Raw genomic sequence first — 16105 nt, 5'->3', positions numbered from 1 at the left:
CAACTGGAGTATCCCCTTCCACAGCCATGAGACAGAAGAATGCATTTATTTTTTCAGTTTACAAAACATACAGTTTTAGGGTGCTTCCCCCCTTTACCTTTAGAGAGTTCCCTTTCTCACATCTTTCCTTTATGAAAAATTTTTATTTCCTTCATCCAGAAATATCTGAAGGCTACCCTTGCACATAGACGTTAAGGCCCTTTGTCATCACCCTTTAGCTAGTGTCACCTAGGAAATAGGACATGCTTTTACACAGCTGCAGTACAATGATTGAATTCAGGAAATTTCATATTGCTACAATATTTAAAAATATATGCTCAGTATTCAAGTTTCTCTGATTGCCCCCCAAATTGTCTTTAATAGCATTTTTTCCAATTCAGGATCATGAATGGCATTAGTTGTCTTGTCTTTTTACCCTCCTTTATTCCAGAACAGTTCCTTGGTCTTTGTTTCACGACATTGGCATTTTTAGGGCATTTTTAAAGGGAACCAGGTACATTGTTTGATGAAATGTCCCTCTATTTGGGTTTGTCAAATTTGTCAAGCTCATGGTTCAGGTTTTGCATTTTTTGCAGAATATGCAAAATAGAAGTGATATGTCCTTCCCAGGACATCCCACATCAAGAGGCACCGGGTATCAGTTTGTCCCATTTGGGTAACATTAAATTTGATGATTTGTTTAAAGTGGGGGTACAACAGGTTTCTCCACCCACAAAGATACCTGTTCCCCCTCCCCGCCTTTGAAAATTAATCACATTCTGTGGGAAAATACAATGTGTGCCAATATCCTGCTACCTATCAAATTCTTACCCAATAAGACTTTAGCATCCACTGTTGTCTAAATGAGTTAGTTTTATAGTTGCAAAACAGTGGGTTTTCTAACTTTATTATCCCTTCCAGATTTATCACTTAGCCGTCCTACTATAGGGAAAAGCTTAGAAGAGTGCATTCTAAGATCCCTTTCCCATCTCTCCTCCACACCTTTTCCCTCTGCTGGGAAAGTCTTCCCCTCTTGGCAAATCCTGCCCGTCCCTGAAGCCCAGATCCAAGGTTACCTTGCGTCAAAGTCTTCCCCCACCCCATCTGGGCAGATAAACCTGCCCACTCTCTCTCTCCCTTTCAAGCAAGGTGGGCTGCAGCTGTCTGGCCTTCTGAGCCTCTGAGACAGGGAGAGGCTGGGGAGGGGAGCTTATCCCTCCCATGGCAGGACTCCCACTGCAACTCTACCTGGTCTAACACAGTGGTTCTCACACTTCAGTGCGCCCAGGGTTACCTGGAGGTTTTTTCATTACAGTGCTGTGATAGCAAACGAGTAGAATAACTCAATGCCCAGCTATAGAGTACTGGTCCATAGGGGTATGTATGTATTCACGTGGGTATGTGCACCTGGTGGAATAGTATGCAGCCTTGAAAAGTAGGGAAGAGCTGCAGATTCTGATAGGAAAGTTGTCTAAGGTATAGTACTATGTTAAAAGAAAGGGTGGATATAACAGCCTGTGAAGTACCATAAGGCTTTCATTTGATTTCCCCACTGAGTGGAATACCTTCAAGTATTACACAAACAGATCCTCTCCTCCATGAGAAAGATAAAAACAAAATACAAATCAGAATGCCAATGTGGTTTCCATCATTTGTACTTATTTTATTGATATTCGTTAGCAAATAAAATTTTATTGTTGATTTTTGATGCATTACAACACACTTTTTGATAGTGGTTGCCCAAGGTTGATCATTTATTTACTATACTAAATACTGCAACGTCCGAACTGCTGATTTTTACAGTGGTATTTCCTTGGTGATGATGGGTGGGCTCCTCTCTCTGAATACATAAAGTGGTCCATTCAGTTCACAGTTTTCATATTCCTTGGTTTTTCTACCTACCGCGATAAAATACATTCAAACAAAGTGATATAAGTTCCTTGCAGTGAGTGCACAGGTACAAACCACAAGGAGGGTTAAAAACATAATTAACCAGCATCCTCATGTTCAGAGAATATGGTGTGGGACTGAAGCTTGCTCCTGGGGACTTTGTCTCAGAGTATCTTCAGTAGACATAAGCTTACAGTCATTCAATGGAAGGACACATCTTTTGCCAAGGGGTGATGCAACATGGCAATTTCATTTGCATACGATGTTATCCTTCCAGAAATGCCTGGAAATGGCCACGGGATGCCGTGATGAACACTGCAGTCTTCAGATGAGAATAAATAGATGACCTGCTTCACCCTGAAATGCCACAGACACGCTGTGACTGGAGCTGGAAAGGAGAGAGGACGTCTGTTTAAAATACAGCACACATAAATAATAAATAAAAGTTCAAAACTTAGTCGGTGACAGCAGCAGGGCCAGGCTCCCTTGCTCATTCATGGTTCCTCTCACGAGTACCTCTGCCTTTTCCTAAGGATAAAAAAGGGGCACAAGGAGAGCAGGGCTTTGAGGGGAAGGAAATATCCTGCTGTGACTGCTCTGTTCTGAAACGAGGGAGCAAAACGTGCAAGCGTCGAATGGCTGCCACGAAAGACCACAGAAGTGAAAGCACATGGACCAGACGCGGTTTCCGAGTAAGGAGTGGGCTCAGCAGAAGGTCAAAGCCTTGTTTTCCCTGTGAGCCTACGTTTGGTTGTGGTTTGTTTTACCTTTACTGTTGGCAAATTTCATTCACCTTTTCCCCTCTCCCCTTTCCCTTCAATCCTATTGTTCAAGCTGTCTTGGGTCTGGTCTTACTAAATTTGGTTGTGACACTGGGTCCCAGAAATAAGCTGCTGTCTCCTGAGTGGCTTGATGGGTTTGCCATGTGCAATTTGGGGTGTCGGAGAACCACAGAGAGGAACATCCACTATGACTTCCCATCTAGTACCATTACCTCCCTACCCATAAAAAAATGGAAAAGTAAAACAAACCACACAGAACCCACGGGGCTGCTGAACCACTGGTACAGCGGGAGTGTAAACGCATTTGCTTTCAGATGGGTCAGACATCTGGCCTGACGGCTGATTATAAAACACGGAAGGAAGACTTTAGGTTGAAGGCATGGAAAGAAAAAGTCATCCCTCAAAAAAGCAGCGGCCATCTACCGAGGCAGAATAGTGAAGGTCTGAAGGCCACCCACAAAAGAAAGAACAGCTCTCCAGTCCTGAAAGCTACGTCAGTGGCATGTGGCTGCTGATGGAGGCTCCCGACACTCTTACAGGGTGGGCGAGGGGCCCAACAACTCCGACACTGAGTCCCTGTGCCCTGTGCCGCATGACAGCTCACCACGCGCAGCACTGGCAGCCAGCTACGAATCCACTGGTTTCCTATCCATGGGATAAGAATGCCATTGGAGTTTCAGTGCTTCTTGAAGGACAGAAGGAGAAAAGGACACCTGCCTGCCCTGCCCCCAGGCTGGTGCAGGTGAAGTCCTCAGGAGAGCAATGACAGTACTGGGGCACTCGGGTGGGATGTAAAGAAAGGGAGGGGTGGATACAGGTCTCCAAGTCTTATGTACACATTTTACAGTCTCCACTCTTCCCCCAGTAGGCACGAGGTTGATTTGTGTAGCTCAGGAGAGGATGGACGAGGACGGAAGAGGGAAAGAGGGCAGTGCAGGGGGGAAGAGAGGGAGGCGGGACAAGATTGGACTCCTCCTCCGAAGGGCCCCCATCCTACCCTCACCGCAAGCTAGTTTGTTTGGGGAGCTTAGCACCCATCAAGATGCCCGAGGTCAGAGTCACGGGGGCCTTCATCTGCATGCTGGACCCCACCATGGTGGGGAAGCTGCGATTCCGTCGGATGCCACTATTGAGCGGCAGCCTGCCGATGGCATGGGTGACAGTGGGGCATCCGAGGGGCAGGCCCTCAGGTACCAGGACTCCAGGGACGAGGGCCTGTGCTGGACCCGGGGGCCCACACAGGAGAGGTCCCTGATCCTCAGTCAACGTGGGGGCGTGGGCTTGCCCTGAGTTCACCACTTTGGCCACGCCAAACCTCCTGACTTTGTCCACGAGGTTGAGGTTGGAGACTGACACATCTGTCTGACTCTCACTGCTCCGGACGTTCTTCTTTTCCCTCACCTCCCTCAGGATGGAGCTGGCCGGCTTGGAAGCCAGGAAGTTGTCGTAGGGAGGGCTCCTGCACTTGAACTCGAAGGAGGGCAGGGACGACGTGGGCGTCTGCGTGGGCGAGTTGGGCGGCGTGGAGGGGATCACAGCCATCCTGGGGGTGTAGGAGTGCAGGAGGGAGTCCCGGCCGGCCCTGTTCCAGCTCTGGGGGTCATACACAGCCGCCGAAATGCCCCGCTCTTTCAGCAGCCACACCAGCCCCAGGGACGTGCTCATAGTGGTCGTGGACTCACGGATGTTAGTGAAGGATTCAGCCAGGCTGAGTCTCCGGGGAGTACACGGTGTGGCCACCGGCGTGGACTTCAAGTGGCTGGTACTGCCGCAAGCTGGAGTTGGGGCCGAATTAAGGCTGGTAGGAAAAGATAAGAGGCCATTCATCAGAAAATAGCCCTGCACATCAAGGACAGGGCAGGCCTGGGACCTGAGAGGACTCCCCCAGCCCAGGCTCTCCAGATACCTCCTTCTGTGTCTGCCCCCTTCTCTCACCACCGGGGCCTGGGATTCCCTTTGGTGGGACGTGGTTTAAGTTAATAGGAAGCTGCACCCTTCTCTCAGCCCCACAGGGTATGTGTCACTGTCTCCTCTGCAAATGAGGAAACGGACTCAGAGGTCATGTGGCTTACTCAATGTCACACTCAGTTATCAACTGGAAGACCCTGGATTTGAACCCGAGTCTGAGTGACACCCCCAAATAAGGGAAGAAGCCCTTCAGCAGAGAGGTTTTCTTTCTCTACCAAATTTACTCAAATTCCAGTGTTCCTACTACCTACTTCCCTGAGGCAAGAAGTCACCCAGGACTATGGGATATGAGAATTTATCTAGGGGTGGGCAAAGCGGGTGGGACATCCAGACAGAGGGCCCTTGGAGACGGGGAAACTGAGGCTGCAGGTGCACATCAAGCCAGCGGCAGATCCCGGCCTGCTGGCTCCCAGTACAGTGCTTTTTCCTCTGCACAGAGCTCCACTTAGTCCTTCCCACAGCTGCCCACATCCATCTTGATGAGTGGAGTTATGGGGTTAGAGGAAGCATGCGGTATTATGACATCTATGGAGCTACCTGGGAAAAAGGCCCAGTGTGACACCTGTTACTAAAAGAAAGCAAAGATTCCTTTGTCTACTTGTATCATGGTGATGGAGGATTCACTATGTTCCAGAAGCTGGGATTCAGCCAGGAAGGGAGTTAACAGAAAAGTGTAAACAGGGCCAGCAGGGGCAAATGCACTGCTGTCTGCTAGAAGCACCCGGAAAGGCCCCCTTCTGACAGCTGCTACAGAACGGCACGAGGCCACATGGGCACAGGTGCTGTTGCAGCGTGAGCAGCGGAGGGGCAAAGCAGCACATCCTTCCTCACAGTCTACGGAACCTGCCCGCGTGCTGCCCAAGCATGTGGCTGTGGCTGCAGGTGCCCCTTGGAGGCCAGTGGGGTGGCTCCCAGGAGCTGGGGGACAGAGCGCTCTCTCCTCAGCTTGGTAGGGGGAGGGCAAAGCACCAACGTAGGAAAAGGGAAGGAAGGGGGCACACTCTGGAGCAGGGTCCTGGGATGACCAGAGCACAGGTCCCTCCTGCAGGAGGACAGCTCACAAGCAAGTACAAGCTGAGGCATCATGGAGCTGCACACTCAGGTGCCGTCGCCGCCGGCCAGGCACACAGGGGTGAGGCACACAGAACAGCCCCAGCCCACATAAGCTCGGGGGTGGGGATGCTGTGGTCATCCCCGCACTCAGAGAAATGCGAGATGAGGAACGGCAGCACATTCCTAAGCTGACAAGGTGGATGCCTCAAATGGTGCAGGTCGAATGCTGTAACATCTGGACCTACAAGCAACAGAGGCCCAAAAAGTCCTGGACTTAATGTCTCGTGTACAGGGCCATTCCTAGGGAGAGTCCTGGTTTTGTTTTGAGCTGCCATGCTTTCAAACTCTGGCAATAAAAGCCTGCTCTTGCTACTGACAGCCCAGGCTTTCCTGGCCCTGACAAGGCGCTGTAGATGTCGACAGGCGTGCAGTGTTGAGTTCTACGACTACAGTCAGAAGCGCGCCAGGGCGCCAGGGGAAGCCCTGTCTCATGGTTTTTAAACACCATCTCTTCCTAACATAAAGCCATGGGCCAGGGAAGCCAGTTTCTACACCCTCAGGAAGGGAGTTGGAGAAGACAAGCTAAAACGTGGAGATGCCCTTCCGGTGAGAACTTCGGTTAGGCCTCTATTAGTGTTGGCGTTCGGCTCGACGGGGGCGTTTAGATGGGTTAGGGGTATCCACTGTCAAGGCCGAGTTAGCCAGGCACAACCACAGAGACACACCCACGCCTAAGTCCAGGGTTAGTGGCGGCCACGCGTGCACACACAGCTCCTTCCACGTGGCCCTGCCAGGGCAGGTACTGCTGGTGGTGCGCTCACCCCCTGCCTCGCCTGTGGGCTCACTCTCTGCCTTACATCACCTCTCAGCTCAACGGGGCATGGGGCTGCTTTGTCGTCGTCCTCACATGACCTGTGGAGAGTTATTCAGAGTTGAAGGTGCTCCTTGGGTGGCCGCTCCCTCCAAGCTGGCCCTGCTTGCCTTCCTCCCTTTCTGCTTTACCTTTCATTCCCTGGCATAGTGCACGACACAGGAAGTGGCTGACTCCGCCATGTCGGGGAGACCCTTTTCCCTTTCACGTGAAACTGGAGAAGGCCTGCAATCAAGCCGAGCAGATCACCCCATACCGTACAAATCCTCTTGTTGGATGGTTCCAACTCTACCACTTCTCAGAGGCACCAGGGGACAATGGACCACGCTGGACACGTGATTCAGTCTCTAGATTTTATCATTTCAGTCACTACAAAGTGGCTGTGGTGCACGATTCCTGCAGTCTATTCTATGAGCACAATGGCTTCCACAGGGCTCAGGAACTCCATTCTGTGAGAAAACTCCATGCTCTACTGGCAAAGTTTGGGGCAAAAAGCCAACAGACGTGGCCTTAGGGACTGGGGGTGTCATCTTCAGCTGGTTAAGGAGGGGTCTGAGAATCTCCCACGGCCAACTAAAAGGGCAGCTAAAGTTGGTCCCGGTCTACCTGCACTGGACCTGCGCCAATAGGAGCCTCAATTCAAAAGGAAGGACAGGCCCTAGAACAGGAGTCTGCGGGCGCTTAGGAGATGCTTCAGCTGCCCGGAGTTGGTGTAGAAAGAGCCTCTCTACTTGGGCTTTCCTCGACAGTAAGTCCTACAAGGAGTGTCCCCACCGCACCCCACCCCTGCCCACCCCTGGGGCCAGGGTCCCTTACCTTGGCGTGACCCGCGTGAGCTCGTCTGAAGGATGTAGGATGCGACAGGTAGTGAAGGTGAAGGTGGAGTTGGTCTGTGACATGCACTTCCCAGGGTGGTGTGCTAAAGTGGGGGGAAGGGGGACAAAACACATTTCTTGCATCTACGTATACCCATGAGAAAACGAAAATCAAGCACAGCCCTCAACAGATGCCAGAAGCGATAAGCTACCTTGTTAACTGGATTTGGGTAAGGAAGGTGAAACGCAAATGTTCTGGATCACAGGTGGTTCCTCCGAAACAACCACACTTTTGAGCACTGGCGTGCAGAGCATAGATTTCCAGCTTCCAACCCAATCCAGACAGGGTTCCCCCCTCGGCGTTCTTTGGCCAGCAGTGGATCCAGTTTGAGGGGCTAATGGGCCCTTGGGGGTCAATTTGGTTTCCCTCCTTAGAAGTCAGAATCTGGCTTCTTTCTTTGTTGTTTTACATTTTGTTTTCATTGGCAAACAGGTGCCAAACTCTGCCAAAGGGAAGGGACAGGTGTGGGAGGGGGAGAGGCACTTGCCACCTGGAAACGGGACAAGGCTCACGCGGCTCCTTTTTCTGTGTACATAAAAAAGGGGCTTGGGGAGGCTGGCTCCACTACTGTCCATCTGTGGTCAGCAGGGTGGGAGATGGGACCTCAGCTGCCTTAGCAATGACGTGGCAAGAGTCCCAGAGCCTGGGGTCCCTGCGGTGCTGTCTGACACACAGCGGTGAGAGCAGCACCAGTCCCCCGGGCCACTTTCTTGTCCCGTCTAGGATGTCTCATTTCGAATGAAAATGAGACAGCCACAAGCTGTCATCAATTTATTTCCCTTTTAAGCTCTACAGTTATTGTTAAGGCAGCTGAAGGCTATGATTTGGAGCAAAGTAAATCACAGACGTGTTAGGGCCATGCATCAGAAGGCTGGCGAGTGATACGTAATAAGGAAGCGTCTACGGGAGATATCATGATTGCAGAGGTCATCCTCATTCATAACTCAAACATTAAAAAAAAAGGAAAAAAGACAAAAAGACAAAAATATGCTGCTTCAAATAGCATGCACAACGAAATACTGGGGTGCCCTCCCCTCCCCATCCCACCTTGCCCACCGTCCCTGCAGCAGCTCAGCCCCCAGAGACCTCCTGGGAGAAAAGTGATTAGGGTATCAGAGGCTATGAGCGCTCTGAAGATTCAAAAGGCTGTGAACGAGAATCTTCTAGTTCTTTATGGCAAGTTTTCTCTTGGCTTTGACAAAAAGGAAAAGGAGGGCAAAACAAGAAGAGACTGGTGCCCCAAACCTGCAGATCCACACGTGGGTGATGATGTCTTAAACAAAAAACAAAGAAACAAACAAACAAAAAAATAACCCCCCAGAAACCAGATGAAACAAATGAACAAAAAATGTTGGAGGCACGCAGATTGAAAGCAGGCAGCTCAAAGCCAGCGCACAAAAAATGGTGGTGGTCACTAGAGGAGCACGGAAGCCTGGTTCGCCCGGATTATTACGGTCCAACCCGTCTGTCTGTGTCAAGGAGGCTCCTGTGGCCTCTGGAGTGGCTGTCAGCACCATGGCCACAAAAGCAAACTCTCAACCACAGGCAGCTCCAGGCAAAGGGTCTGGGTGGGGGGAGGGGGGAGCGGGGCACACACAGAAAAATAGCCTTTATGAATCTTTGTTTCTCAACCAATAAATGGAATGGTTTCGGGACTCTGATAACTGAGGAACTGCTGCAAGTAAAACAAAAATGGAATACGCTATGAAGAAAAGGCAACCGAACAATCACGATTCTCTGGCTGCCACAGGTCTAGAAACAAAAGCAACAAGAAGCCTGAGAAAAGCATCCCAAAGAGCGTGAAGGGTTGTTTGGGTGGCAGAAAAGAAAAAAAGGCGGTAAGTAGAGGTCATTAAGACAAAACAGTTGAAAGAGGGATAGAACATTTAGAACAATCAAACAAAAGCAAGGGTGGATTTGAAATTAGAGGCGTACCCCATTAAAACGCATGGCAAAACATCAAATCAAAAGGTGACCATGTTCACTTCCTCCTTCCCCCATCACATATTGGATCTTTGATTTTAACAGGGGGTGTAAGATGGACATTTTAGAGACACAATTAATTGCATCAGTAGAAGCAAAACCCATCCTATGCAAATGGGTTTGGGGGACAGGAAAAGGCTGCTAAAATTCAAGTTATCATTCCCCAGAAGCAATGGATAGCCTTAGAGGACCAAGGAAAATCAACCAGTGTCAAAAGTGCCCAAGCCAGAGGTTCGGCCCCTTCAAAATACCACTGGACGCCTGGACCCGCCAGCTCTCCTCTTGTCACCGCCTGCCCGGCTGCTGCAACACCTCCCTTCCTTGGGACACAACACAGAGACAGTGAGTCGCCTGAGGTTCCCTGTGCTGTCACAGAGCAGCTCCGGGCTGATTCCTACAGTCCTGCGTTCAGGAGACAGCAATTTCTCAAAGAAAGAGGCACAGAACGCGTTCTTCTCGGCAGGGTGAGAGCCCGCTACTGAAGGCCCCAGGACCCACCACACACCGAGCCCTGCCTTCCATGCTGTGTGTTCCCTTGAGCAGCTCACTTGGGGCCTCCAAGGACAGCGTTTCCTTGGACTCCATGCTCTGACTTCCTACGTGAATCCTTGTCCTTTTTCTCAGCCTGACTGGTGGGCCTCAGTGTATTGTGAGGAGGGAGTAAACGGGTTCAAGTAGTAACACTGACAAGTGCTTTTGTCACCTGTTTTACTTGGGAAGGAACTTGCATTTCCCAATAAAACCTCTAATCCTTGGTTTTTATTTGTTCCTCCTCTGTCAGCGTCTGACAGGGAGGGATACAAAATCCAAATCTATCAAAGATAACCTTTAAACTTAATTAATCCTTTATTATTTGAGGTCTTCTACATTGGCGAACTACATGCGGGGGGTTAATGTGCAGATTTTTTGTTCTGAGAACATGGCATGTGAAAGCACACACCCTTCAGGGAGCTGCAGAAGGGCGTCGGAGGGCTTTGTAAGGGTGACAGCCACCCTGCTCCCTGGCTCTCTGATCCGACCCTGAGGTGCTTTCTGCCTGGAGCAGATGAACTTGGTGAAGGGTTCTGATTGCTGTGCTCTTCTGGGGACCCATCATACTGGTACCGACTGGCAAACTGGGTGCTTGGGATCTCACTGCTGCACCAGTCACGGAGTACCTGGCACACACCCTCCCCTAGTCTCCAGTGATGTCCTGGGTGCCCCTGCAGAATGCACTGGTGGGGACCTGAGGACAGCCAGGATCTGCCAGGCTGACCATCCAAGTGGATCAGACGTGTATACACCAGCTCATGCATTTCAGTCAATCTGAAGGGAGCGTTCTTAAACTTACAGGGAAGGGCAGGCTGATGGTGTGCTGGGGACAGCAGGAACTTTTCTCTCTAAGGGCCATCGTAGCACCCAGTCCTTCAAAGAACCCTCACGGGAGCCCATGCAGACGGCAGGGTGCAAATAACTGCACTCGGTTATTTCTACGGGGAGTTGCCACATACACAGGGAAAGGCTGCTTCAAAGGGGACCGCTGAGGACAGAAACGTTGCTCATGCCACATACCCAAGCTATTTTTCTGCTTGCCCAAGTACTTTCTTAAAAATATAAACAGTACAAATGCATCCCAAAATCTTGAAAAAAAGGACTCCGTCTCTGCAACACACTGAGAACCTTCCATATTATATTCTCTTCCCCTCTCTTCATGGGACGTGGCCAACTTGTGTAGGATGAAGTGCCCCTGAGCTTCCTTTTTCTTAACTTGGACATGCAATGTAGTGTGAAGCTACTCTCATGCAATCTGGATCTGCTTTGCAATTTCTATAAACTCATTAACCACCACACACACACACATATACACACACACATTCATTCTCCCTCAGCAGCCCCCTCTCCCCCACACACCCTTTAACTCCAGCAGCTGTCACCATGTCAATGGTGGCACACAGGCCAGCCTTTTCTCTTCAAGCAAAGACAAACATATTGAAAAGAAAAGCCACCTTTATCTAGCTTAAAGGTGTGGCCTGAACTAAGCCCTAAGAATGTCACTTCCTTTCTTTACCTTTTTACCAGCTTCTAATGACTTTGTTACCTTTTGCCCAAGCAGTAACAGCATTGGGAGTGGGGGAGGGGATGGGGCTAGGGGTACGGGAAGAGGGCGTCTCTGCCTGTCAGCTACATGTCCACTTTTTAAACAGGCAAAAAAAAAAAAAAAAAATCCTTTAGAATTCTTCCTAAAAGACTAAAAGGGCATCGAAAAATAAAGACTTTTTCTGTCACTTCTTTAACTCTGGCCATGAATTTTTCTGGGGGGAAAAAAAAGTTCTATGATGAGTCCTCGTGTGGAAAGCTCCATAAAACATTCATTTGCCCTATGCTTCATCATTTAACATAAATAGTTTGGGGTTAATGTGGCTTTAATATGTTTTTCTTGGGGCGGGGGGCTGGCAGGAGGAGGTCTGAGCAGTTTCAGATACAATAGTGCAGCTTCTTTTTTTTTTTTAATAAAATAAAAGCAATTTTAAATTACACACTGTTGTAAGATGATGTTCTGTAAGCCCTTAGTTCCAGGCTTCACATGGGCTGGGAACCCCTTTTTCTTAGTTTCTTAAGCATTTTTTCAGCGGAGTCCTCACTTGGTCCTGCAGCTCTACAGGGACCCCTGGGTCTCCCGTGCAGACCTCGGCCTGGAGGTACTGGGCAGGTTTCTCGCACAGAGATTGAGAACCACATCACAAGGTCTTTTTCTGGTTTCGTAACAGCTTATTTTTGGTTCCTGTAAAATTTAAAAACTTAAAGTCTACCTTTCCCACTGCACCAATCTGTCTACTCTCTGTTTCATTTAAAAGGTATGTGATTTAGCAGATGAACAATCTCAACCTCAACAGTGCGGAGAGGACCAGAAATTCCTTCAAGTGACCCCTGACGAATCTTACGGAGAAAAGGGAATGTGTTAGAATGCTGTTAAAATGTCAAAAGGGCAAATGCAACAGTCTCTTTGTTAGATCCTTCGGATGCCAACAAAGCTGGGCCCCACGGCCTCTGTCCTCTTGTCCTTCCTTCCGTGGCAGACACCCACAGGCGCAAGAGCCACGTGGCCAGTGCTTTCGACGCCAGTTTCAGAGCGCACTTTTCCCAGGCGTCAGTCGGTGGCAACTGGACAGCTCATTGAACCTCAAGGCCCCTCCGCGTGCAACCTCAAGGGTCCCTCCAGTTAGAAAAGCGGCGGTGCAGACGCCCGCTCCTCAACAGTCCCCGTGGGTGCCCCTAGGAGCGCGGGTTTCCAGGGGTGAGGATGTCATATACAACGTGCTTCCCACAACCGGATTCCATTAAGGAAACGTTAAGTAGGGTTGACTGTACGCTGTTTCTTTGGGGAGGAGTTAATGTTCTTCTTCATTCATTTTTCCATTTCCGAGCTGCAGTTGGCCTTATTTGCTCTGGGTTAATAAATATACTGATGGAAGCGAACAGGACTTCCTTAGCATCTCCAAATACAGGAGGGTGTGAGCAGGCCATCTGCTCTGTCCATAACCACCACACTCCTGAAACTGCTACAGACGAAGAGTGGACTGAAACATCAACCATCATCCCCAACTCTCTCCATGGAGACAGGAAGGAACTTCCCTGTATCCGAGGTCTGTGAATTGAATGCACCAGACTTTTCCTTCCAGCTCCATCGGGCCCCCACAGCCAACTTTCCTTCACAAGTCCATCTGGGTCCTGCTTCTGCGGTGGGACAAAACGCAACAGGATGCGGGTTGGCGTGACTCTGCTCACATCGGACGAAGCTGGAGTTAATGCTCGGCTCCCGGAACTTTCCATCTGGTTCCTTTCCTCCCCAGCTGTTCCTTTCCCTTTCCTTGCTCAGTAACCACTCCTGCACAGACCATGGACCTGTGACCCAAATAAGGAAGCTACAAAAGAAGCTGATTCTTGGCTTTTGCCTCTGTGGACCTAGGTGCTGCCGCTCTGGGGAATTTTCAAGGGCTGTTTCACCAAATGTGATTTTTGCCTTAAACAGTTACTTTCGGGTCTTAGCCCCAAACATGACACAGCTTCACTGCAAGGCCATTGCCAGACAGGCACCCACGATTCGAGCCTGTTTTAGGGTATTTCCCCCACATGAAAGAGTCTCCAGAGTATTAAAATAAATGGACCTTCACTTTCTTCTGTCTGGGTTGCTTTAATCCCACCTCTCTCTCCTCTAAGGATCAAGGCATGCAAGTGAACTCTCTGTCCAACCCACCACCTACGGACAACTGTGAGACCAAACTCTGATCTTAATCCTTTACCACACGCAGCCTCTTCCCTACACATAAATACCTAAAATCCAGAACCGAGACCGTATAAGATAGTGACTACTTCTGATAAAGTGTACTTTCTGCGTGAATTAAAACACAAAATAGGCCACTGAAATAAAGTAAAACTATAATCTAAAAATTGTTTTAAACAATCCATTTTAATCATCTACGTTATTTACAAATATGAAAACAAGGATTCATCCTTTTTAAGACATGGGATTGATTATAAAAATCAGCAAATGGTGATACAACAATACATTAAAATATATTAATAAATTTTCTCAGTAGGTACTCAAAACTTGTTCTCCATGAGACAGCTGACTCCAGACAAAAGTGCCTAATATATAACTCTTCCCAATTTCCTCCCATCAAACCAGTTGCAAGAAAAAAAGGTGAGTCACCTTCTGTCTCCAAAATTTCTCCCTACTCAGTCTTCCCAGCAGATGGCAGCTCCTGGGACTGTGCACTCTGGCAACAGAGAAACCCCAGGCATTGAGGGCGGGCCAGGGCAGGGACCAGACCAGCCCAGATACAAGGGTCAAAGCAGAGGACACCTTAGGCCTTCCTGCTGAAGACTGTCTGTCTCCCTGTGACTCCAAGACTGTGTGCCTAGTGCCACGTGGGCCTCTGGAATTATTGATTTAGAGTGCCGTGCTTCTTACATTCCAAGAATCAAAATGGTCCTGTCGTTCCCAATAGAGACAAAAAGAGCCAAATCAGTGTTCACGCCTTTCCCCTCTGCACGGAGTTTTAAACGAGTCTTAGCTCAGGAAACAAGCTCCAGAGGATGCTCGTTAAACAAGCAGACTTTTACTAAATTACCTTCAGCAATCTACATAATTCTTTTTGATCGCACACTTCCAACCTGACCCCTCCACAGTTTCAACGGTAAGTTGGTGTGTGTGCCTCTCCTCCAAGTTGCTGGGATGAGTCTGCTGCAGGTGAGTAAGGAGGGAAGACGCAATAACTTTGTCTTCATTTATGGAAGAAGAGTGGTGAGGAGTTCGGTGCTCATAACTGGTCCCCTCTCTCCCCCAAGAGAAGTTCTTAGCTGACTTGATAAGCTTTATTCCTTCTGTACAACTTGAAGATGCACCTAGTGGTGCTGCTTTAAACTCTGGATTCATCTTCTATCCCACATGTAGGGCTGCAGGGAGAGGGGTCATCACACTGGACATGATTCCTACCCCTTCAGCCACAAAAATAAACACAGGCTGTGTTTCCTGTTCCGTCGCCTGCATTCCAGGTGGACACTGGGGCTGATAACAAAGGGAGGTGACCATACTGCAGGTTTCCCTTTCTTAAATGTGAAGATACTAAAGCACAAGCCTTTTCGCTTCCTTGCAAGCTTCTCTGGTCACTTAATTGCTAAATAAAATAAACCATAAATAAACCCTTACTTGATGATACCTTTAAAGTTGATGTCAAAACAAAAAGAACAGTTGGTCACAAATAAAGTCCCTTGGCCACAGAGGTCTGAATTTAGCCAGGGAATGGGAGATGCCACCAAGAGCCTGAGCTCTTTCCTACCTTGTATTGTATGGGGGCGGGGGTTGTGGCCGTCCTGGATGAAAATCATGAATCACAAACGAGCATCCAGTGTTCACACTTGGTGACTCACGAATATCATGAGGATGAAGACATTGGGTTAATTCATCTTTTTCTGGGTCTCTCCCTTTATCCCATAAGAACTTCCTCATCTTCTTGGCATAAGCAGCCAGGAGGTCTAGGACGTCTGGCAAATTGTAACCACATGGTCGCTGTGGTTTAGGGCCCTGAGCACAAAGCTTTTCAATCCAGTGCCACCTAGGATGTGGGTAGTTCTGTCAACTTATGGTCACATTTTTAATGCGCCTGAGGACAGTGGGGAGGAGAGACCAGCCAAAGCTCTTTTCCAGATTCAGCTAAAGTCCTCTCCCTGGAAGAGCTTCCTGATAGTCTCTTAGGGTTGGTTTGGTTAAGGAGGACTGCTAAAACACTTTTTCAAAAATCCATTTTGAACAAATGTGTGAGCTGGAAAGGAGACATATATACCTTCACTCAAGTTAGAAAAGTAAAACATTTGGCTGATCAAGTGTTGTCTAAAATCCTGAATACTTCCTGGGGTTCCTCCTGCTTTAATGTGGCATGTAGGTGACAGATTCCCATGTTCACCTTCTGAATGGCACAGAACTTATAATTTCCCCTAAAACTGACCAACTCGGCTCAGCTCAGTTTGGAAATTGCCAAGGGACTTGAGAACCTGCCCCTTAGACACGGGAGAGACCCAGAACAGAAGGAGGGGAGCTGGTGTTCTGGGGGGCAGGGAGTGGGGTTTATCCACTTCTTTTTAGCAGCCTTTCCTGCCCTGGCATCAAGAGCCCCACTGGGCCATGTACCTCCAAGATGGGTGGGGAGCTTCACCCATTTGTTAC

The 16105-nt window shown here is 49.0% G+C and overlaps 1 protein-coding gene across 12 annotated transcripts in view; it reads right to left on the bottom strand.

The window, feature by feature from the left end:
- Positions 1-1619: 1619 nt before the first annotated feature.
- Positions 1620-16105, bottom strand: part of TRAK1 (trafficking kinesin protein 1) — a gene marked incomplete at its 5' end in the record, with an annotated part of 168484 nt that continues 153998 nt past the window's right edge. For 10 of the 12 annotated variants that reach the window (XM_081073101.1, XM_081073095.1, XM_081073096.1 and 7 more), the window contains 2 exons: positions 1624-4449; positions 7360-7462. In XM_081073101.1, the coding sequence (XP_080929227.1) occupies positions 3651-4449; positions 7360-7462 (902 nt within the window). In that variant the 3' untranslated portion in view covers positions 1624-3650. Of the gene's footprint in view, positions 4450-6277; positions 6585-7359; positions 7463-16105 lie in introns of those variants that run through there. The other 2 variants (XM_081073105.1, XM_081073098.1) reach the window with 2 other exon arrangements.

The sequence above is a fragment of the Rhinolophus hipposideros genome (assembly GCF_964194185.1).
Source record: "Rhinolophus hipposideros genome assembly, chromosome: 14".
Lineage (NCBI taxonomy): Eukaryota > Metazoa > Chordata > Mammalia > Chiroptera > Rhinolophidae > Rhinolophus > Rhinolophus hipposideros.
This window is presented reverse-complemented; position numbering and strand designations above follow the sequence as displayed.